Source organism: Falco naumanni, chromosome 9, assembly GCF_017639655.2.
Source record: "Falco naumanni isolate bFalNau1 chromosome 9, bFalNau1.pat, whole genome shotgun sequence".
Lineage (NCBI taxonomy): Eukaryota > Metazoa > Chordata > Aves > Falconiformes > Falconidae > Falco > Falco naumanni.
Genome location: NC_054062.1, coordinates 50402475 through 50427064, shown reverse-complemented (window position 1 = coordinate 50427064; position 24590 = coordinate 50402475). Strand labels below are relative to the sequence as shown.

Genomic DNA, 24590 nt, shown 5'->3' with positions numbered 1-24590 from the left:
AGCGCCAGCCGCGTACGTGCCTCGAATCTCCTCTGCAACTCAACCGAAGCACATTAGATTTAAGACATTCTTAACAGCCAGTGACATGAAACCCCTGGTTAGGAGCCTCCCGATAAGATCCAAAAGCCATTAAGTAGCACCGTTCTGTCAACAACACTGGACTGAATTCAGATTAATGACCCTGCTATTAAAACAGACTCATTTGAATTTCTCAGGAGCATAATGATATTGGACTGTACCATTTGCTGCAACCCAAAAAACCTAAGTTTGAGAATTAGATTTAAAATACAAACCATCCATGCACAATTGGTTGAATAAGGGAAGACAATGACTAATATAGCAAACAGACAATGTGTCCCTATAGCCTTCCTTAGGAGTGCTTCTTATAGTCATAATTTCTTGTTTGATCTGAGTTATCTCAATTTCCTCGTATCCAAGAGAGTCAAGTATTACACCTTACATTACTGACTTCTGCCCCAAAGACCTTGCAACCTAAAAGCAGCCAGGAGAAGGAAAAATTACTACACAGAACACGAGCAAGAGTGAACGAAGGAAAAGAATAGCATTGATGTACATGTCTGAAAGAGCAAACATTAAAATGGTCTCACAGAGACTACTACCATTTTACCCAAGCCTCAACATCTGCATTCTTCCTTTTTATTTTTGCAAACCCTGAAATTCAGAGTAAAATCATTTGCTGTGGCTCATAAGGGCTGAATAATTTCAAAAGAAGATCTCAAAAGCTAAAACCACGCTGAACCGTATTTGGACTTGCTAGTGCAGTATGCTGTGGAATGGCTGGTAGACTGTTTCTCACTTCATTCATAACTGCAGGTAGTAAATTTACAACCTGTGTTACACCGTGTTGATCAAGCGGGACTGTACTGAAGGCTTCCTTATGGAAAAGCTCTGTCTCTTTCTTGGAAGGTTCAGAGCCTCTAGGATCCCTATCTTCTAGTTTTAATTCTCATCAGACTTTTTTTTTTTTTTCCTTTTACCCAGAGCTTAAGGCTTAAACTTGCATGTAACATGCAGACCCAATAATTTTACAAATACTTGTTGTAAGTCTTAGAGAATAACTTTCCTGCAGATTCAGTCTAAATAAAAAGCACCATCAAAATTTAAAGCTCATTCTTTGAACATCATTCTTCATCGCTACTGATGCAAAATTAGAAAGAAAACTTCAAGTGGGAAGTGGTGGAAAGAGCAAGAGTATAAATCCCACAGTTGTCAGTACCAGATCCACGCGGCACCCCACCTTCTAGCAGTGCCACTGAACTGCAGCAGGTGCAAACACACAGTTTTGTGAAACTACGGGAGCATAATAAATTGCAGCATAGATTGTGTTTGCTTTATACTTTTTTGCTAACTGGAAGAAAACAGAAGTTACTAGATCCAGCAAAAGTTACATATCTGTGGTTAGACATTACCTGATCTGGTATAAAGCGCACCAGTACAAAGCCAACCCACCAAGAGTACGTTTTAAGTTGGAACCAGAAAAGTTTGCTTTATCAGCACTTTGCATCACATGGTGCCAACATTTTTGATCTGACAGAAGAATCCTTTCAAATTTCCTTTATCGTTGAACCATTGCCTATTTGCTCCCTCATTAATTTCTGACAGCACAAACACTTAGTTTAGGTTAGTTTAACCTGCAGTCAGCTAGAAAAAGAATAAAATATTTCAACTTGAAGAAATCTGTAAGATAGATGCTGGAACTTATCTTTGACTGGCCCACTAAGGCAGAAGGAGAAAATAAGAAAGCATGGATGAATGGCACACTCTAAAAGGTTTGTGTGTTGTTTTATTTCAGCCAGGGGACAGCTTTAAAGGGAGAGAACGATGCTTCGGAAGGAAAGGACATAAAAAACTTCCATTTTCTCCACAGAACTTCACTGAGTAGAAAGGCTGAATTAATCCATTTACAATAAAACGTATTATAGTTAAAGTTATGACACATGGCAATAACACTGGAAGCTTAGTGCCCTTTTAAATTAAAAATTGCAAGTTTTTGCTTTCTCTTCTTTATGATCTATAACCTGCAATAAGTGTCAATTAGCATTTCCTCACTTATTTTAAATCTTCTTGTCCTTCCAATAGAACAACCTTAATTGGTTACAACCTCCACTGCATTTGGCAGCAAGGACAAACCTGGCACTAGCAGAGGTCTGGAGACAATGAATAATGCGACAATTTAATGGTTGCAAAGGTCCTGCTTACCGTGCTGTGTGAAAAGGTCGCTGTGAACTATTTCTATCAAGCAGTACAGCTTCTGGATTGTGAGCCGGCTCACAGGAACATTTAGGATGAATTCAGTAAACAGTTTGCTACATACAAAGGGACAAGTAAAAATATATTAAACTCTCTCCAAAATACATAAGAAACACTGAATAAGCACAGAAAGATAAACAACCGCTTACCCTTGGGACAAGCAAACTAATTTTTTTCCAGACATAAACCAGTTGAGACAGGAATTTCAGAGAAATGTGAATTGTCTTTCTTACACCTGTTCAGTTTTTTGTGTCTTTTCTTCTGCCCTCTCCCTTTTCTTCTTAGTTTTACACTCTTCTCCCATGATTCATTTAAGGTCTTAGATTTTGAATTTCAGTTGTCTGTGCGATTGCCTACTTCAATCGTCACATACCATTAATGGAATAATACATGACCGTATAAGCCAAGAATTAAAAAAAGGTGATAATTCATGTCACAAGCTTTCACCACCAAAACAACCCCAAAATCAAAACCAGAAACACACAGATTTTATAACAGTAAGGTACCATCACAATCATCAGCTGAGCTCCCACATAACACATTTTTAAAAGACTTTTCAATAATTTTGCAACACTTCCTAAATTCTTGGAGGGTGGGGGGGGTGTATTTTTCCTATTAAGCCTTAACTTTTAAGTGCTACTCAATCTCAATTAAGTACTCTAAAGTGACAGAAAAACCGTAGTGTTTGGGGTAAAACAGGCTAAGTCCTGGTATTTTTCAATTGATCTATTTTCCCAGAACTTTTGCTATCACATATCAAAATTACGATTTATTCCAGACACTCTATGAGGATGTACTCCCAAGGCCACTGGAAGCATAAGTAAAAAAAGGTTACAGTACAGGCAAGCAGAAGCTAAATGCCACGTTCTTCAGGCCACTGGAGTGTTAGACTGAGATGACACTTACCTATTTCATTTCTACTTTATCTTTCTTTTCCTCATTTTGACACACCAGACCAAAGAAATGAAAACAGACAATATAGAAAAGGATCTGTGCAATCAAATTAGATAAAAAGGGTGTTTTCTTTCAACTTGAAATGCCTTGCAATAGCACTGTGAAAGAGAAACTTTTTTTCTTCTCTTTAAAAGTTCTCCTAAAATACTAGTTTAGATTTGGTTTCTCTATTTTTTTGTTCTAAAACATCTTCCTATTATTACTCTTTCTATTTACTATCAACATTCCCGTGTTTATGAGGTACTGAAATGTCGAGCCAGCAATAAATATGGCTCACTGAACAAAAATGTAATTATTTACATTAAATTTATACTTGAAAGCGTGAAGCATCAAGTATACAGCTTAAGAATTTTGATGTCAGTTCCCCGATTGATAACTCTTGCTATCTCATTACCTGACTGTACTCAACAAGACTGCAAAGTTTATCAAGACATTTGTCAAACCTTGACGCCTTACATGTTACCTTAAAAACAGGTTGTTAGTGGGCCCCTGAAAATATTTGCAAGGGGGGTAAAAAAGGTAATAAAACCAGGGTGATAAAACACCTCAGGAAATCACAGTTCATTGCCTCTGTAGATATTTGTGTGTGTAGAGATAGATAAATATCTATATATGTAAAAGAAAGATCTAGATTAAGTTCACACTACACATTTCATTAACTCTACTCACCTAAGTTCTTTTGGATCAAATACTAATTTCACATCATTGACAATAGCTGGCAAGTATTTAAGTGCTGCCCCCTAGAAAAATAAAAACAACAAATAAACAAGACTGAAATTCATATGCCTTTAGAGGTGATGCAAAGACTGCAAGAAGATAATCACACAAGAGTAGGTTGCTTTGCCTTAACTATTCTATGGCTTCAGCTAAAAGAAGCTTAAAAGAAGAAAGAGGCATGAAAGACTAGTAAACTGAGAAAAATGGCAATTTACACGAAAATTAGAGATTTATAAGCTCCTTCCAACATGTTACAGAAACTTTTTGGTGTATCAGTACATAATGCATAACCAAGTTATGTTCCTGTAATCACTTTCCCACCCCCCTTCATCTGCAGAGATGGAGAAGCATCTTCTCATCAGCCATGCTGTATTTGTTTGGGTTTAATTTTCCCTCCTCTACTTCAAAGTGAAACAAAAAAATGCACGACTGTAATCTTTCCTTCAGCAAATTCTGGGTAGCCACTAACAGAACTGCAGTTCTTTGTAATTCCCTGTGAACCTGCAGTTGTCGCTCCATTTCATAGTACATAATGAAAGGATTCAGAAGATGATAGAATCACAGAATGGTTGGAAGGGACCTTTAGAGATTATCTAGTTCCAAGCCCCTGCCCTGGGCAGGGACACCTTCCAGGAGACCAGGTTGCTCCAAGCCCCATCCCACCTGGCCGATCCAAACAGATGTTTCATATTTTCACTATTTGAAGTCATTTCAACTAATTTCGTCTTTCCGTTTCTTAGTAACAATTAGTAGTTATCTATTTATTTCTAGAGCAAACATTCTTTTACAGGCATCAAGAGCAAAAATCCAGCAATTAAAAATTACTGCCCTGCAATTTAATGCCATCATTCCAAAGCACACATTGGGTTGGACAATAGAAAACGGACCTCTGGTAACACCACAGATAAAAATCACTCAGACTATAGAACCAGTAATTTCAATCAGATGAAGCTGGAGGGGGTTTTCTTCATTTGCAAATGAATTTAAATGTCATTTTTCAAATAATAGATTAGAAAACATTCTACCTAAGAAACCCTAAGGCAAAAGTCTTTGGCTTTAAATCTTAATCTTGTTAGTTCATACACAAGCACTATTTTTACTGAGGTTCCTCAAGTTCCTGTGTCCACTGAGCACCAGACTAGAAAAGAAAAACCACAGTAATTCAAATATAAACCACAACAGTTGGATTTATTTTGCTTACTTTTGCATTTTATTGATAATAACAGTTTGATTACAGATATATTTTTGAATGATTCATTCCCCATTTCTGTTTGTGGGTTTATCGCTTAGCATTTGCAGTTTCCATCAATGACAGCACCCTGTGCTGCCCTTCCTTTTGAATTAGAACGGAGATGAGCCCTTATACTTTTACTTTTTAATCAATTATTTTTTAGTCTGAAGTCTGTGACCTGACAAGTGATTATACTATACAACTCCATGGTCAGGGGAATTCACGGGACAGAAAAATTCTATTTAGCAGTAGTTGTTAATAGTAGGAAGAGCCATGGGGAAACAGGCTCTAGTAGTACTGCCCCGCAGGTATATACAAAACCACTTCTCTATTTTCAAACCACACTTTTCTGCCACAACCCTAGTAATTTTAAATCAAATTCCACCATTCTTGAATGCAAGAGGTCAATTGTTTGATTACAGTCACAAGCACAACTTCAAGTAGCCAGCGTGGGAAGTTTGCCAATGCTTGCTGGCCACTTTTAAAAGAGCAAAAAACTTGTCAATAGGTTAGGTGCAAATTTCAGGGTGTTCCAGTTTTTATTCATAGTCCATTTAAGCTGTCAAGCTTGATCGTCAAACATTTCCACATATGCTTAAAGGACTACTTACATGCTCAGAAATCAAGCTCATAACTGTAATTATGCAAATAGTCCCATTATGTACACGCTTATGTGTTTTGATGGATGAGAACTCTAATGACCAGTTATAAACCGCAGCCATCGCTGTGGTTTTTTATTTGCTTATCATTCAAATGCATGTAGCAATAAATGTTTAGTAACACATACTAAAAAAAGAGCTTGCATTTTATGTCTTGAATTAGAATTTCAGACTGCGCTGGCACAATGATTAAGATTAACACTTTAATAGCTTAAATGAAGTACTATCAGGTAAAAATATTTACAATATCAATTAAGCCCGTAGTTACAACAATTATCAGCAACTCTAGGTTCTGATTTTGGACAAATCAATTAAAGTTTAATATCTTAAAATTTAAAGAAAATTTTAGAAGTGTATTTCCCAATTCCCAATCTCAACTAGACTCAATTACATCACAGACAGCACGGTCAGACAAGTAGGCTCTGCAGCCCCATGATTAAATCTGTATCTGTGTAATCCAATGGTCTACTAAAATTACAAGAATTAATATCAACAGAAAGTTAAAGAGCAGCTCTCACTTTAGATTTTACTCTGTTAGAAGCTGTAGCTGAAAGCAGATCTTTTGTTAGCAGCAGCACAATTGCAATGCTGGTTATTCCCAGGATACTGGAATACGTAAGTATGGAATATTAAATTCAGCAGATAAACTCCCCCTTGTTTTCGCCTTTTCACGTAACAGCAGGAAAAAACAAATAAGCAATCTGTTTTGGAGGTTTTTTTCCATTGAAAGAAGTTAGATTACATTTCACTCTTGATCAGCACTGGACAAAGGTTCAAATTCCTTATTTCTGCAAGAAGTACACAGCAAACTAAATCAAAATCTTAATTTCATAGTTACACGGTGATGCCTAAGAGACTTGAAACTTCAAAACAGCATTAGAGAAAACACAATAAAGAAGAAACTTAATTCTTTGATTTTTAATCAAACAGGTTTTTGCAATAACTGCCATGTGATCACATTAGATACACATACAAACCTGGAAATATCAGTCTCACATACTTAGTCAATAATTTTACATAGTTTCAAGCTGGGCTGCAATAAAAATTTTACTGCCCAAGAGGGCTTCCATCTTTATGGAAAATGAGTGAGAAATTATACTACCCTTATCAAGTTACAAAATCATTCATTTTAAGTACTACAAAGCACTAAAATAAACCAGCAAAGGTGAAGAATAAAGGAGAGAGAAAGTGGAAACAAGCCAGTGCATCATGTGAATAATGGATATACACTCCCTGTTACCGAGTTAAGCTTCCTTGTACACTCACTGTTACATTGACCATCTGGGTATTATTGGAAGTTGGGGGTTTCCCTAGGATGTTATTCACATGTGAGTCAAGGATCAGCATGACACCAACACTGCATGTTAGCCCGCGAACTAACCCAAAGTACTTTCCAACCTCATGTCTCATCCCTCACTTCCCCCTCTCCCCACTACATGCAACCATACACACAGCTGTGCACTTAACATAAATATGGTATTCATAAAGGGGAAATGAACACATATCTATGTATAAAAGGTAATACAGCACAGCCAAAGTACATACATATGAAAAGAACCATTAACTGACACTTATTACATGAACCAGCTGCCAATACAACCTATTGAACTGCTAAGTCGATGAGTATAGCGCTTCAAGGATACACTTTAAACTATTAAAAAGGCAATTAAGTATGCCAAGAAATAAGACTCACTAAGTGAAAATAATAAGGTCCAGAAAAGCCAAAGCTTTGCCTTAAATAGAATAAATTAAGCAATAATTGATGGTCACAGTTCTCTGCACAGCCAATACAGAGGAAGAAATTCCTAGGTTTTATTGTTCCGCAGAACAATTGCAACTTATTCCTTCAAACATCACAACCGTCTCTCTATCTAGAGCAGTCACCCTTTGCAACCTTTAAGACAAATTAATTGATGTGCTTATGACGACTTAGCAGCTAACTGCATTTTCCTTAACTTCTTCAGAGCTAGCAGCTAAATAACGCAGGGTTTCTCTTCATGCTGAAGAAACTAATTCAGTGATGGCCTGTATCAAAAGATTAGCTGGGGGGAAAAAACCTTCAGACATGCTAAGGCAGCCAAAATAAATAAGACTAAGTGTAAGAGAGACGTTCTTTCTAACAGTGGTCCCTCTGATCATCAGTGAAGGGTCCACCGCGGTGCCCATGCTACCACAGCTCTTTTTTGTCCAATGACCCACTTCCAGACAGGTTTAATGAGACAAGAATAGGTAAGAAATGGGATCTACCAAGAGAAAAACTGGCACATTCCTCAGATCTAAAGGTTCAAGGAGTTTTTATGACTAAAATTTATCCTAAGCCAGCAATTTAGAAAACACTGTCAGCAAAACAGTAATTTTACCCTGAAAGGAACTTTTGCTGCCATTTTTGCAGGAACAAAAAGAACCTCAAACCCCCAAAAACCTGTTAGAGCACCTAGACCCTTGCATATGTAAACTGCATGAAATAAGATTAAGCTTCATTTATCTTCCAGAACATCAAAAATAATCCCCAAAACGCCAACTGCTAATGTTACCTGGAGGAGCTGTCTTACAGAAAAGTTTTTTTATTTCTTCTTGAAAATAGGCATATATCAACAGTCCTCCCAGAAAGAGATGGGAGGACAGATACATGCCTTTTCTTCACGTCGTTAGGCAAGTGTAAGCCACTCAGCTTAAAAGTTTTGGGACTTCCACCAGGGCCCAGGAAATCTGGATCCCTCCTCACTCCTTACACTTCCCTCTAGGACCACATGTAAGCCTGTCCTCCGACCCCAGCTCCCTTCAAGCCCTCCCTAGTTTTAAGTTGGGCAAAGACAAGAGTCATACTAGTACTTCACCATGGAGTCTGCTTCTGCAAACCTTGGAGTTTTCTGGACAGGGCTTCCTTCGCTGGTGAAAAGCAGCACTACCTTAAGCATTCAGTCACCTGTGCCCAAAGTCACCTTGTCCACCTCCTCAAAAGTCACATAGATCACAGTTTCAAACACTGACAACCCAACATAACAAGCCACAAAGAACTTATCTACAAAGAAGTGCATGTGCTCAGAAACATGGTTAAGAAGCATCACAAGATTAGTACAATTACAGCATGTTTCATCTGCCATTTGGAGATGTATCTTAAATACGTTCTGTCACCAAGCCAGAAAGTCATGCTGCAATCTGTGCGTTCAGCAAGCACTGTTTGTAAGCATCTCCATCACTTTGTCACATCTGGTAATCATTAGCACATTTGAAGGCTTGTGGAATAAGAAAAATTATTCTCTTCAGCCAAAAATTTTATTTTACCACACTTGAGCTAACACCCTGAGGTACTAACACAAAGCTACACTAAAAGGGTACCAAAAATATGGCATTATATTTCACCGTAGCATCCTTCTACCACAAACACTTCTTTGTCATATGAACGCTCACTAAAATAAGATAGAGTAGTCTTGCTAAGTAGCTTAAAGTCACTTTGATATAATTTTGGATATCACATATAAACAAAAGGAGTTTTACTAATATACTTTTGTTTATTACACAGTTGAGAATATTGAGCAATCTCTTCATTAATACAAACCAGAAATTACTAGTGTGATAATAACAATGCTCATTGGTAAACAAAACCAAAGCAGTACAAAGTAAAGCAAAAACAGTTTTTGCAACAACTAAAAATTTTTGTATTCCATTCTTGGGTTTATACTGACAAGAAATGTCAAAAAACAGTAACAAAAGCTTCTTCTTTACAGGAGCCATTTAAGAAAACTGCAATACTAACTTAAGGTTGTGTTAGACTGAAAAAATTACACTTGCAGAGTGTTAAACAAAATGTACTTTGAATAGTAAACTACAGGTTTTGTCTAGGTTTTAAGTTCATCTCTTTCTACTATATAAAAGCAAAAATACTTAGTTTTAGAATGTCATTTTCTAAAGTCATTCATTTCAAACAAAACGTCTAGTCTCAAAATTAAGCATAAAACCTCTTTGCCAAACATAGTATGTTCTTACTCTTTTGTTTGATGAAGCAATAAATTTGTTGTACCTGACTCAATTTGTACATGTTAATGTTTATTTTCATCTTTTGTGTCATTCAACACAAAGCACCTACCTTCTATACAAGCATTATCCTGGATGCCATTCTATTAAACTCATCAACCCAGCCAAATTAAGCCTAGTCAGCAGCTGGATGAAACAATTTCCAGGAACGCCTAAACACTGTTTTTGAATTGTCCCAGTCTACTGCAGTCATTTGTTCCAAATCACAACTGAACCAGCGCCTCTGGCACAAAATTTGATGTAAAACAGCACAAAGCATGATCACAAGTGAAGTGGCATTGCGCTCTTAGAGAGATTATTGTATTTGTTGCCAGTGCAACAACAGACTTTCCCGTACTTCTGAGACACACAGAAACCTCAGTTCACGGTTGCATTTTGTTACTCAACTAGTTTTAAACAATGGTTATGAAGCATTCAATTTGTTGGAAAAGCCCTTCAGACTAATGCAGCCTCTTGTTTTCTTCCTAGGTACCTCAGCAGCTTGCAATGTATTTCCCTGTCTTCATTTAAATACTTTTCTGTGGCTTTAGCAATAGAAGCTTAATATTAGAGTAGGAAAGTATGGTATGGATACTGAGAAACATGCATCATGTGTTAAAAGTGACAAGCATTATTAAAAACACACACACACACACGAGAATTTGCATTAGTGAAATGTTATCGTCTTCCACCCTGGCTCTCTGTGGTCACATTACAGCAAAATTTTATATACACACCTACTTTATCAAGATCATTTAAAGCACAGAGAACTAACTCGGCTACAAGCCTATCTTTTTTTCAGTCATCCTGAACAGCAGTACAAAGCCACACATAACAGCAAACATTAGAGCAAACTGCAAGAACCCTGCTGCGAATAGTTCGGCTCACTCATACAAACACAGCCGAAACCAGACAGTCCTCATAAATTCGATGCAGCTGGCTCATCTGCCCTTGTTTCAAAGAGATGCAAGAATAAATTACTAGGAAACATTTGCATTTTTATCTGAACTTGAAACATCACGCTAGGCTTCAGCTGAGCTCATACTTAAACAGTAAAAGGTTAAGGAAATAATTATCATGCACCAATTAGCAGAAAATAGGAATAAACCCAAGAAAGCTCACTACACTTCTAACCATTAAAAATATGTGCACGTACCAAATATTGCACACCTTATTTAATCAAGTAATTCTTAAAATCAAACTGATACTTGACAAATAAAGTTTAATCTCTCTTCTTCTCAAACCATTACTGCAGCCCACTACCATTCATCATGCAAGAAAAAATTTTGGTAGTAAGAGGATGACCAAAACATCTGTCAGCTCAAATCACTGAATTTCATTCTCCAGTTTGGACAATGGCACACTTAAACAAAAACAAAACAACAACAACTCATGTGTCAAAGGCAGCCTCTGGATGCCTGCCTCCACTGCAGTCAACACACAAAAAACCCCAACCCTTGACAACTGTATTTAGTTAGCTAACTATAAAAAACAAGATCTGCATTGTTTTGAACACTGTAATTTATCCCGTACCAGCTTCTCAAATTCCAACTTATAGGATTGACTACTGCCACCTTCACAGCCTACAGGATGAAAGTGAGGTTTATTCATTCTTACACCTTAATATTTTGATTGCAACACATCTGAATCCACTAAGAAGCATATGCTAATAAAGCTCTGCTCCAATCATGCTCCCAGAATATATGGATTTTTACCTATTTCTTGTACAAATACATAGCTGAAGCACTGCAGTTCCAATTTTAAATATCCTTTTAATAATGTTTCTAAACTGATATTATTTTGCAATACCAAAAGCTCACAAAAGCACAGACATTTACACTCAGAAAAATACTGGTTTTCCCACGCATACACTAAGCCAGCCACTACAAATACCCACCCAAAGGACTAGGTGACCAGTTCTTCAGCCGCAAAGGGACCATTGAGCGCAGCGACAGAGCTGGCAGCGGAGCGGAGCCAGCGCTGGGGTTACCTTCGGAGCCCCCTCCGCTGACCAACCGCACATCGGAAGCGGTGAAGGACAGATGTGCCTTTCCCTACCTCCAGGCTCACTCCAGACTTCTTGGAGGACCCTCTGCAAAAGGTTGTGCCCTTCCCAGCCACAAGACTGGGAGTCAAAGCATCCTCAAGCAATGCAAAGCATCATTTTAGAGCAGAAGAGGACTTTGCATATAGACAGGGGTTTGGTTTTCTCGCTTGTTAGGGTTTTGTTTCCTTTTAAGCCTTGAGAAATAATTAATCAATGCAGTGTACAGTTATACCTACTTGCAGCCAGCAAATCTGCCAAGTACCACAGTTCACATGCCCTCCACAGAAAATATTCTTGATTTTCTTCCCTTAAAGGCGGAAGCTGAAATTAAATTTGCAAAGCAGCCATACACACAAATTCTCCCCTACCCTAAGAAATTTAGAATAGACATAATCTTAAAAGAGGTACAAATTCAGAGTCTCTTTTTTTGCTCTACAACCTTAAATCCTTGTACAATTCCGACAGTTTTCTTTTGAGGAAACTTTTTTTAATGTACCCAAAGCCTCGAAAAAATCAAATTAAAAAAAAAGGGGGCAATTTAAATGCAAAACATTAAGTAACTGAAGACCGGAGCTACAGTCAGAAACAGCTCATCAGCTTCCACAAGGACATAAATATTTGAATAGATAAAGAGTAATTCTTGCAAAGAACATAAGACCGCAGTCATTCATTCTCCTCTGCGCAGTGTCAGCTTGAAGGCTACTCTCTTAACAGATAGGCTGGGGGAAATTAAAAAAAAAAAAAATACAGTGTAACCAGCCCAAAAAGAAAAGTTGAGGCCATTCCAGAAACACTTTGCATTTGCAATTCTGCTTCACATTGATAAACTATCAAGACAGATTACCATTTTTGCAAGGAGAAATAGAAATATTCAAATGTGTGAATTAAGCATCTGCCTCTTTTAATGCGAAGCACCTCAATTTTCTACGTAGGTCTTTTCAACTTCTTATCTCTCCAAACAGACTTATTTCGTATACACTTATTTAGCTTCCCCAATATATACTAAAACCAGGACAAAAAGCGCCTGAAACGGCTACAGCTAGATCTGCTGATCTTAACTGTGCAACACAGGGATCTAGCAACTTATCTGCTTATCTTCATGAGTTGTCTACAAAACTTCAACGAAGTCTCCAATGGCAAAAGAAACACTCACTGTGTCACCCTAATGGTTTGTATAGCCCAGCACTCGCTCTCCAATAGTGGCCACAGAATGTAATTTAAATAGTAAATCAATGTCATTTACAGTTTCTGTGGTCCATTCCCCTTCCTGGCCTCCCCAGCATCCTTCAGAGGCTGCACGTCCACCCATCCTTTCAGAACACCTATGGACCTGTGCCCTGTGAGTCTGCCTAACCTCTTTCTGGATCTGCTGACACTGCCTCCATAACCTCCTGTGACAGCAAGCTTCAGAAATGAAAGATTTTTCCTTTAATTATTTTAAACTGACCTCCTACTTATGTCAGTGAGCGCACCCTACATCCTATATTGTGGGATTTGGTGCAGATGACTTTCACAGACCGCTCACCTGCCAGGAAGTTGCACCATCCCCAATTCTGGTCTTCCGTATCCCTTTAACTATTCCCTGAGGTATGGAGACCAGAACAGCAGCCAACATGCAAGATGAGGCTGCACCAAGGCTATCTAAAAACAAATGACGGGCCCACCACCTTCTCATTATCTCTCTGGCTGACACCCAATGCCCTGTTGCTTCTTCCAGACCTAAAGGGGCTGAAAAGAAAGCCAGAGAGAGGCTTTGTACGTGGGCACGTGGTGACAGGCCAAGGGGGAATGGCCTTAAGCTGGGAGAGGGGAGATGCAGATGAGCTGTGAGGCAGAAATTGTTCCCCGTGAGGGCGGCCAGGCGCTGGCCCAGGCTGCCCAGAGCAGCTGTGGGTGCCCCATCCCTGGCAGTGCTCAAGGCCAGGCTGGATGGGGCTGGGGGCAGCCTGGGCTGGGGGGAGGGGGCCCTGACCAGGGCACGGGGTGGGACTGGGTGGGCTTCAAGGTCCCTTCCAACCCAAACCAGTCTGTGATTCTTCACCTGCCACTGCACATGGAACCGACGACCCCAGAGTGGTCAGCTATGACTGCAAGGTGTCTTTGCTAAACTGCAACTGCCAGCTTCAAGTAGAAATCACACAGATCCTTCTGATGTTCCTCACCACAAGCGTGGTACTTAGCTACCAACTCCAGATCACTGATGAAGATGCTGAATGAAGCTGTAATGTCATGTCCACTTTACATGGTTACTGACACCCTCCCAGGACTCCAACAGCTTTGTCAGACAAGATTCCCAGAAGCCAGACTCACTCACTCTCAAAAAACCCCCACATTTATCCACCTATTCAATAATTTTATTCTTTGTAATAGAATCACACATTTCTAGTTACTGAAAAAAACTGTAGTGCTTCAGTGGCTATTTGAACATAATAAAAGCAATTTCACAAGCTGCAAAAAGCCAATACTAACAATTATGTGTTCTAAGAGCTAAGTAATTAGAGTCCAAAGGAGATGAAAGCAATGAATAATGAATGAAAGGTTGTCAAGGCTTCTGAAAAGCATCCACAAGCACACTTCTTGGATAACCCCACACTGGCTCATCTGTCAATGCTTCACCCACCAGTGTACTTCATGCAGTCAAATGCAGACAGAAGATGTGCTTTATCCAAGTTTGCAGAGATCTGAATGTGAAATGATAAACAGGCTAAGACAGACACTGCTGTTGTCTGATCTCTCTAGGCTTTGCTAGGAAGTTAGTCTTCCTGCCTCTCAGGTGAAGACAAGCAATTTTTATTTTTTTTTGGGGGGGTGGGTGTTGTGGTTTTTTGTTGTTGTGTTGTATTTTTTTCCTAGGCATAATATGTTGAAAAAGAAAAAAAGCTCACATTCATCTGCCTTGCTGAAGCAGAATTCACAAACACATCTCAGGAAAATAAATCTTACATTCAATCCTCATTATCCGAGGACATCCTATTTGTAAGACAGCAGATAGCACACGCTGAGTCCCTGACTCAAACTTCCCAATTCCCATCCAGGATAGATGCTTTGTTAGTGGAAAGAAAATACAGCTTTTCTGAAACACGTAACATCCCCATTTTGTTATCAGATGATACATTCTCAGTCTCTCTGCCTAAAATACTCAAACTTCAGCAGCTTTATCCCCACTATCTATTTTTGCTGTGTGCTCAGCATGGTATTACTAGCCTATGACCTGTGTGCACTCGGCCACAAAGGACTGGTGTCTTCAGGTGTTTTCCCACTGTTCTCTTCCCAGCTCCCTTCAAGAGAAACCTCTTGCACTGGCCCAGCACTTTGCCACCATCTGTCTTTGCCTTACAGCTGCTATAAAAGAAATTCTTCTAATGCAAAACCACTGCACACCTGAGGAGGAGGAGTCATACTGTCAAACTGTCCCCAAATCTAACCCCAGTTCTGAGACCCTTTCTGATCATCATCTTTCAATTGAGTCAGCATGGCTAGGGCAAGAGTTACATCCTTTTACAAATTCTGTTTGGAATCACAAGGAGAACTTCAAGCTGCAGCTTATCAAATGCAGGTTTGTGACAGTGTCTGTACTTTTCCGTAGTTAAAGAGATTCACTAACAGAACGCGAGACCAGCATTGGCACGATGACCTCAGGGTCCTCTGCATACAAGAATCGACTAGTCCTACAATCAACGCTCTGCCCAGCGATACCAATACCCACGTTCATTTGAGGTTAGAGCCCACATTCCCAATTCCATGAGCCAGCCAGTGCTACCAAAAGTAGACACTGTTTTTAAGGGACAAAAGGAGAGGGCTGGAGGCTGAAGTTTGCAATCTGACTCACTACTGATTTTCCATTAAAAATATATGCTAGGGCTTAAGATACTATAACGAAGTTTCTGAACAGCCTAGAATATAAACCACAGCATAAGAATACAAGGATGTACGTTGTCATCTTACAGACAATGCCTTAAAAATACCTTAATGTTAAGGTTATAAAAGTTAAAAGCTAAATGTCATTTAACTCCTAACTAATTTCTCTTTTAAAAGTAAAAGTGAGGTATTTGCAGCAATTTAAGTAAACTTCACTTATTCGAAGCACATTCTTTACATAGTCACAAACCCTTCACTAGAAACACTAAGTACTAACCACGTTTGAGGTAAAGCATGCTTTTGGCCACAAACACAAGCGTATACTTCACTCACCGCCTAAATGTGGTGTAGGATGCAAAGTAAAGCCAAGATTGAGATCTGTAAAGTACATACCTTCACTATGACAGTTTGATCAGAGATGCTGCTCATCATCTCATTAATGGACTTAAAGAGCTGCAGCAGAGACTCCCTGAAGTCTGCTTCTCCTTTGTTCTCATAAAGTCTGAAAAATAATTGGGTTTCATAAGCACGATCCAACTAAAATGGCAGTACATTTTAAAAAACTCTGATCAAATGACAGATGATAATTTGTTGCATTACATTTTTTGAAGTTCAAGAATTTCTACAAGTTTCTTCACTGAACCAAGAGTTTTCTTTCACAAAAAAAAAACGAAGACAAGACAGACTGACTGGGCTGGGCCAGCAGGAACAACAGATTTTTATTTTAAAGCTTCCTACGTAAAATGCCACATCCAGTATTGTTGTTTATGCCTTCAAGTCACAGTGAATCCCTCAGCAGTGACCCAATTCCACATGCCCACGCAGCAGTGGGATAGTCTCTCTCCACCCTGCACAAGAGCTAGCAGATGTCTGGGAGGACCAGTGCCAAGCAGCTCTGATGAGGAAGCCAAAAAGCATCCAGACAACTTGCCAGCAATCATTAAAATCTACCAGTGGCCTAAGGTGAGCGACCTTAAACCCTGTGAAATAAAGAGAAAGCCTAGCAACCCAGTATCGGGGGTAGGGGGTGGAGAAAAAAAAAACCAACCACACACAACACACCACTTTTTTTCCATGGGAAGGGAAAGCTAAAGTTAAAAAGCATTTCACCACTAATTTCTGGCTCGCTGAACTAGTTAAGGCTCAGTTAGTTTCCCATACAGTCTGTACAGCTGCTGCGGAAGAGTGACTAATCCGCAGCTAAAGTTCCCAAGGCAGGTCCCTGTGCCTTCAGGCAGGATTTTTCAGAGCTGATCTGCCCACAGGGACCTCTCTCTCTCTCTCTCTCTGCCAGATGCTTTCAGGGGGATTAAAACTGCCCTGAGATGCCCGAGCAACACCAAAGGCAAAAAATATACAGCCAAGCTGAACAACTTGGTCCACTGGTTCAACAGAGCACAGGAATGAGTGTTCCTGAAACTCTCTTGAGTATTTTAAGTGCAGAATGATCCCTGCTTCAGGTGTAGGATGAGATAATTCTCACTACAAAATGGAAAGGGAGGGGGAGAACACCATAGGTCCACATATCCTTTCGATTTTTTGCCCCCTTTTAGCAACATGTACGGCTCACCTACATAAGGGCTGTTGCAAACACACTTCTTGAACCTCAGCTATACAGGTTACCAGTTATACAGACCTAACAGACCCTCACCCCTCCCAAAACAAAAAGGATCAGTGCTTAAAAGAAGCCTAGGAAAATCTGGCATCCAGGTCAAATTGAAACAGGGGTGTTTATAAACATCAGACGGGGCCTTTTCCCCAGCTAAAGCCCAATGCTTACCCAGTCAGCTTCGATTGCCTCCAAGAGCCTGATCCAACAGCAACTGGGCTTCCAAAGCCCCCCTTGGTCCCACTAGCTCTGTCCCTGAGCTCACCTAAACGTTTTGCACCAAGGCCCATTAGAGCAGCTCCCCGCGAGGGTTCAATTCCCCTCTATTTTCCTCCATTTTCTTCTGGAGCTCAACCCAGTAAGGTGATCTTGAATGGGGTATGCAGCTCAGAAAGAGCACCACACCCGGGAACGTTGTACGTGCAGCCACAGTACAATTTCTTCATGTTTGAAGATATGATGGACCACCTATTACAGAAGGAAGGGAGCTTATCTTAAGGTAATCATGCTGTCTGGAATGTTCTTGCTGCTTTACACTTAAACTAATGTGTCTAATTTTTAATGCTGTGTTCATAAACTTTTGGGAGCCACAGAAGTTTAAAAAAAAACTATTTAAACCAGTACACGGGGGAAATGAGTGCTACAGAAAAAATATTAAATTGTGTTATTTTGCTGTGCAAACTTCTATTCCCCTTTTAGGCTAAAACAAGGGGTTAGGCAGGACGAATTACTAGTTAAATCCCAATTTCAATAACGGATTTCAGCATCCCTCTGAACAGATTAGAGGTGTGAAACTACTAAAGATATAAATAGTAACTAAACTTGGCAGTCCAATAAATCAAACTGCTTCAGACAAAAAGCTTTGCATTTCAAAAAGGAAATTGTAATAAAAATAACAAGTCACAAATGTGTTTCTACAGTCAGTTTTTAACATACTTTTATTTAATACACCTGATAATGCACAAATACACTGCAGCTATGAGAAAACCAGGATTACACCAAGTTGACCCTTCTATCACTGCCTTCAGAGTGTTAAGTCTGTTGTAAATGCAATATAACCACTGTGATCATTACTCAGTAAACCAAATAAAGATATTTCTAAAGTTCACTTACAATACTTTGCCTTTATAAACCTTGATATACTGAACAAACAGATTTGCCACCAGGCTTTAACTACAAGAACCAGGCTTCTACATATTTCTCCAGAACTGAAGCTTGCCTGCAATCACATTACTAAAATTCTCTATATATTCTGTACACTACCACATTACTGAAGTTAAAAAATACGTAACATTTTTTAATAAAAGATCCTGCTTGCTCGTTGTGATTTCTCAGTAAAACACTAACGAAATTTCAGAACGCTGCTACACTTCTGCATTATAATCACTTCAAATCACACACCTCAGGCAGGATTTAAGTCTTACAGCAGAACAAATCACGGTGTCATTCAGCATTCAGTAGCTTTGCTGATTAATCCCTTGTCATTGAGAGCTGTGTCTACCCAATGTTAAAGAACTGTGAATTAGTGCTTAGCACGAGGAAATCCAATGGCCGATACTGGAGGGTCATATTGTCTGTAAATCTAATCTGCCGCAAGAGATAATTATTTTTTTCTCTTTTAAAGTGATTTGTAGGACCTGCATCAGTATAAGTGACATTCAGCATTTCATGAGTCTCACAGCAAGACTCCTACAGAAATAAATTATAATCTCTAAATTAAAGAAAGGTTGGTGGAGTTGGTTACTTCAGAGCTCTACATAAATCCCTTGTAATAAGGTTGTTACCATTGCTAACAAGTAGTAAAAGGATTGAATTTAAGTTGAATACATCAACAACTCGTTTTATAACTTGTTTAATATTTTGTGTATAAAACACAGTACTTCCCAATTAACTTAGAATAATTATTTCTGCTTGACTTTATGGATGGACGGGCACTGCAGACAGCACCAGTGGGTCTCTATGCAGTTCCCCACAAAGGAGGTTGAGTGGGGGAGCAGAAAAAGAGCCCCCCAGCAGGCTTCTGCCACACCAGCAGGCACAGAAAGAGCTTTCATAGAAACTCAAATGATTCTCCTATTAAAAATACTATCGCTCTCCAGGAGAAGATTTCTGCCACTCTTTTTTCTTTCCACTTTCCCATTTCACTGAACCTTATGGGGGCCCCAAACTGTACCCGACCACCAATGGTTTCTTTCTGCTCTGACAAGTGGGGCCCTGGGCAGCTCCAAGCTGTTGGTGGTCGAACCCCAACAACACTTGTCATTGTCTGTTATGAGGCAGTGTGTCAAAAAAGTGCACCTCATACTCCTTTTCGCCCTCATTGTCCCTCTGTTCTGACCCTCTTCCCTTGCCATGTCTGACCTACAAAGAACGCCCCCTGCTTCTCCCTCAGCATTATCCCTGAGCCCTGCAAGCACCATGCCAGGACAAACATCGCATCCCCCATCCAGAAAACCTCTCCCTTCACTTTGCTGCAAAATTTTCAATACTTTAGTCTTCCCAGACTTTCGCAGCCATTCAAAGAAAGCCACTAGCAAAGCCCAGGCCTGGATGAGGGACAGGGCAGCATGGCTACTCAGTACCTTCAACATTTCAGTCACAGTACCAGGCAGTTTTTCACAAAAGTTTCCAAAATAGTGGCAAGCTTTATTTGTTCAGAGATGTAAATTATAGAGAGCTGAAAAACATCATGATTTTAGCAGTGCACTGCTACTTACAATATATATCTGTTAAGGAAATCTGGCATGCTTCTAGGAAACAGCTGTCTCCTGAAATGAGTTCTAACAACTTAAGATGTTTCTAAAACAGTATAATATTGAGCAACTTTAACTTGTGGCATTGCAAAATTTTGACACTTTTTGAACAATATTGGCAATGGGACTAAATGGTTTCAGCATTCACCATACTTACTGATTGAACAATATCCTGGACCGCACTATGAACTTGAAGATGTACTCCAAAGCTTTCATAGCTTTAAAGAGTTGATCAGTGATACCACACTTCTCAGCATTATCCACGTATGTTTTCAAAACTTTAGTCAGTTTTCTGTTTAAATACAAAACCACATACAAGTTACAAGTATGCTCAGAGAAGAATGTCAGTTGTGAAAGGTTTAAAGAAAAATTATGTACCTAAGTAGTGCCTACCAAATGACAAAATTAATTATGCAACTAATAAACTCATTATGCTTTTGGTTTTGCTAGTAAATAGCTGTAACTTATTCTTGAAAATAAAAAAAAAACAACCCAAGAAAAACCCACACAGACCATAATACCATTCAACATACAAGAAATAGAGCAAATCTTGGTAAGACTCATTTTCTGCTGGATATTAGGGATATTCAGACTTAGGCTATCTTAAAGTTGCAATTATTAATAATAAATAATAATTAAATTTAATACAAACACATTCTTAGAATTAACACACACAAAACAGGAGCTTCTTCATTAAACAAGGCTTCCCCTTTCATAGCTTTCCCATGGATTCTGAGCTAGAATTTGTGAAATTTATTTCTCAAAAACATATGTAACAGCAGTTGGAAATTCTCTTATTCCTCATTTTAAAGTCTATCAAACTGGAAAGTGAAACAATTTTTAAAAGTAATACCATTTCAACTACCTCCCAATGAATATAAATCACAATTTTAATGCAACTACAAGCAATTCCATTTTAAAATCATCCTAGCTACACTGTACGTTTCAACATTCACACTAAAAGTAAAAAGGTACAACATTATATACCACTAACAGAAAACAACATTATGTAGACAGGCATCTTGATATATGGGTATATATTTGAATAGGAGTAAACTGCCTATGAATTTCAACCTCTTTACTTAAACTCGTGCAATAAAAGGTGGGGAGAAGGCAGGGATCTGCCATGCCCACAGGTGCAAGTCAAGCCAGAATTCAGCTCTTTCAGTATCTCCAGCTTAAACATGCTTCTGCCTGCCCGCATCTACAGACCAGAAGCTCTGCATGCCTACCAGTGAAAGGGCCACCTTCAGATCCTGCTAATAAAAAACCAGACACTGGAGGATGCTTCATCTTTTACCCACTTCGCCTGAAGTCTGCAACAGTGGCTACAACTCAGCAGAGTGACGGTAGTATCAAAGTTGGGACTAAAGGCCTAATTCTTCTTCACTATTTTGAATCAACAGTTTTCAAACGTTTTCTGGTCACATAATAAAGACTGCACAACAGCAAAGTGCACACCAGGTTGCCCAGAGTGGGTTTGTTTTCCTCCCAACACTGCAGAGATACCCATTATGTATTTTTCCTCTAGCACTAGCGGTCTGAAGCAGCAGCAGCAAAGATCCTAACTGTCAAGAATTACTGAAGATAGCAAAAATAATGGACCTTCTGGTTTTTATTCTTCACCGTTTCCTCCCCAAAGTGACAGTAATGCAGATAATACAGGGCAGAACATCAATTTAATGCACCAAACAACATGTATTTGAAGCATTTTAAATGACATTATTTCCTTCTCAAGTATGACTGAGAATTGTTTATGAATATTTTCCTTACAAAACAATTCTTGAAATCATCAAACATCCCCTCCTTCAATACAACAAAATCAAGACTTCCTCCTTGAAAATGACCTAATGTTTTACTACTATTATTTCAAGAGAGAAAGGCATACTATCTCCAGTCAACCTCCCATCCTCCCAAGCTCTGTGAGCAAATTCCTAATTAACCTCCATAAACAAGTATCTGAATAACATTATCCGGAAAAATTAGACAAGCCACATTAGAAAAAGTAAATTTTAAAATTTACGTGTAGGCTAGCGTTGCACTGAAATGCTTCTTAATGTAGGTTTCCAAGACAGGATTAAAATGTTGAAATTTTCTGTCAGCAATCAATCCAATGATAAATACCTGCAAAAAACCAGCATAATTAATGCATTATCCTCAAAATTTTTCTTTTTTATTTTGTATATTCACCCACATTTATTTTCAGAGAAGACACACTAACAACACTAAAAACACAGAGACTCTGGCTTTTTGTTATCCTCCCAAGATATTAATATTCTCCGTTCCTGTGAAAACTTCCTGTTCATAACAAAGTTCTCTGTTCTAAGCAGAAACTTTCTGTTTCTGTCCTAAATTCTGCTGTTAATCCACTAAAATGACTGGACTGAATTGCTTCCAGCTTTTCCGGGAGGATGACATGATGCAACCCAACCCCCTTTTGATCGAGGCCAACTGAAACTTCAAATATGATTTTTTAATTAATAGCTAACTTACAGCTAAGAACTTTTTTTCATTAGTAAACTTCATTCTATCATTTACACCATGTTTGTTTAATTTATTAATTGTTACAGTATCTGTATTTTAGTCCATCCACAGTGCAAACTTACCAAAGCATCAAACACTAATGTGTCAAATGTTTCACTCTCCGAGTTCTCCATCATTATGTTAAAAAGTGCATCCAATGTGTCTTGAAGAAACTACAAATAAATGCACAAGTCATCACATTTTAAAGGAGAAATGAAATTCAGATTTCATACAGGTTTCTACAGACATATTTTTCATTCATTCATTTTAAAATAAGTAAATACATTTTAAAAGTTAGCCAAAAAAAGGGAAATCGAACATTTTTGTTTTCAGCAATTTTTCAGCAAAATATTTTTAGTTAAGTTGATTATCTATATCTCCATATCACTCAAAAAATAGAAAAAAGTCAGGAATCACACTTGGTACACCTGAACAAAGAGTTTAATCTATTACAGTGAACGAACAAAAACGTATTTCAAAACTCAGTTTCAACATACAGTCAACAGGATCATGCAGTTTCTGAAAACTGATGTTTCAGAGCACAAACCAGACAAGCAACTGAGTCTCATGCCAACTAATTCAAGTCATCCTCAGTAATTTTGAGCTGAGCAATGAAAAGTGCACAGCATATTGCTTTTCATGACTGCATAAAACTCAGATCCACAATTTCAAGCGACAGCACACATGCAGGCATGGAAAACAGAGCACACAACCTTCTGCCCCAGCCCAAAACCTACACGCCTCTATCACTGTAACAGAGGAAGAGTCTTCACTAGCCAGTTGGCTGGACACCCTGATCTGTGCAACACGAAAGTAAAAGCAGATTAGTGTCAGGAAATTCAAGTTCAGCAGAGGGACAAAAGCTCTTTTACACATGTATAATTACAGTATTTCTTCCCAGTGACAGCAAGTAATCCACGCCTGGCCCAGAAATACTCATCAACACAGTTTTTATCAGCATGGGATTCTGTGTCTGAGCAGTTTCTTCCACCAGATTACAAAAAACCAACACGGGCTTCTCCAAGGCACAATAAGGATGGATCGTGGCCTCAGTTTGTATTTGCTTTTGTTGAGAAAGATGGGGTTCAACATGGATTGTTCCAGCATGTCTGTCTCAAATTAAGTAAAAATGTTTTTTGTCTTGTAGACAAGGTTTAATCAGGGAAGAATGTCTGAACAAGCAGAAGGCAACTGATTCCTGAGGTTGCAACTACAAAGAGATTACCCTATAGGCTGTGGGAGCAATGGAAAGACAGCCTGACTCCCACCTTCCTGCCTTAAAAATTGTTATCTATGCAACGAGTCTCCTAGATCGAACATGATTCACCTGGACCATCAACTAAATCTGGAGTTAAATCTCAGGAATTAGCCTCCACTTAGCAACTCACGAAACACTAGTGAATGCCAAACTTTCTCAAACCAAGTGAACATGGAGCCACAGTTTGAGCTGCTAGTATCTGCAGATGAAAAAACAGAACAGCCAAAATGCTTGAAGCTGATTTTAGACTTTAGTTCTGGGGGAGATCCAGCTCATAATCTCAGCAAAGGATGGGGGGGGGGGGGGGGGGGGGGGGGGGGGGGGGGCGGCGGGGCGGGGATCAGGAATTACAGCTCATCACAGCTCCGTTCATTCAATCAAAGAACACATGCAAATAAAGTACATATAACCAGCAGCCGGCAGGAAGGAAAGAGGAAAGTGCAAGTCTGAGCTTTGACAGGAGAAGCTTCTGTCTTGGTTTGAAGAGCAGTAGTACTCCCAGATCCCAAACACTGCCTGGCCAAGTCCCTTTAAAAACGACGAGTGATTAGAATGCCACATCATGATCGATCAAGCCTTCATTTCACATTTAGGGATCATATATTCACTTTCATTAGGACAGTTCAAGTTTTAAACCTGTTCACAAGGAAGTAACAGCAGGAAGAACAGCGGATAGATGCTTTTGTTGTATAAAGC

The 24590-nt window shown here is 39.0% G+C and overlaps 1 protein-coding gene across 2 annotated transcripts in view; it reads right to left on the bottom strand.

The window, feature by feature from the left end:
* Positions 1-24590, bottom strand: part of DOCK1 (dedicator of cytokinesis 1) — a 319815-nt gene that overhangs the window by 233078 nt on the left and 62147 nt on the right. For both annotated transcript variants that reach the window (XM_040605768.1, XM_040605769.1), the window contains exons 20-25: positions 22720-22809; positions 22137-22237; positions 20271-20405; positions 16145-16253; positions 3895-3965; positions 2221-2327 (exon numbers count right to left, since the gene is read on the bottom strand). In XM_040605768.1, the coding sequence (XP_040461702.1) occupies positions 2221-2327; positions 3895-3965; positions 16145-16253; positions 20271-20405; positions 22137-22237; positions 22720-22809 (613 nt within the window). The remainder of the gene's footprint in view (positions 1-2220; positions 2328-3894; positions 3966-16144; positions 16254-20270; positions 20406-22136; positions 22238-22719; positions 22810-24590) is intronic.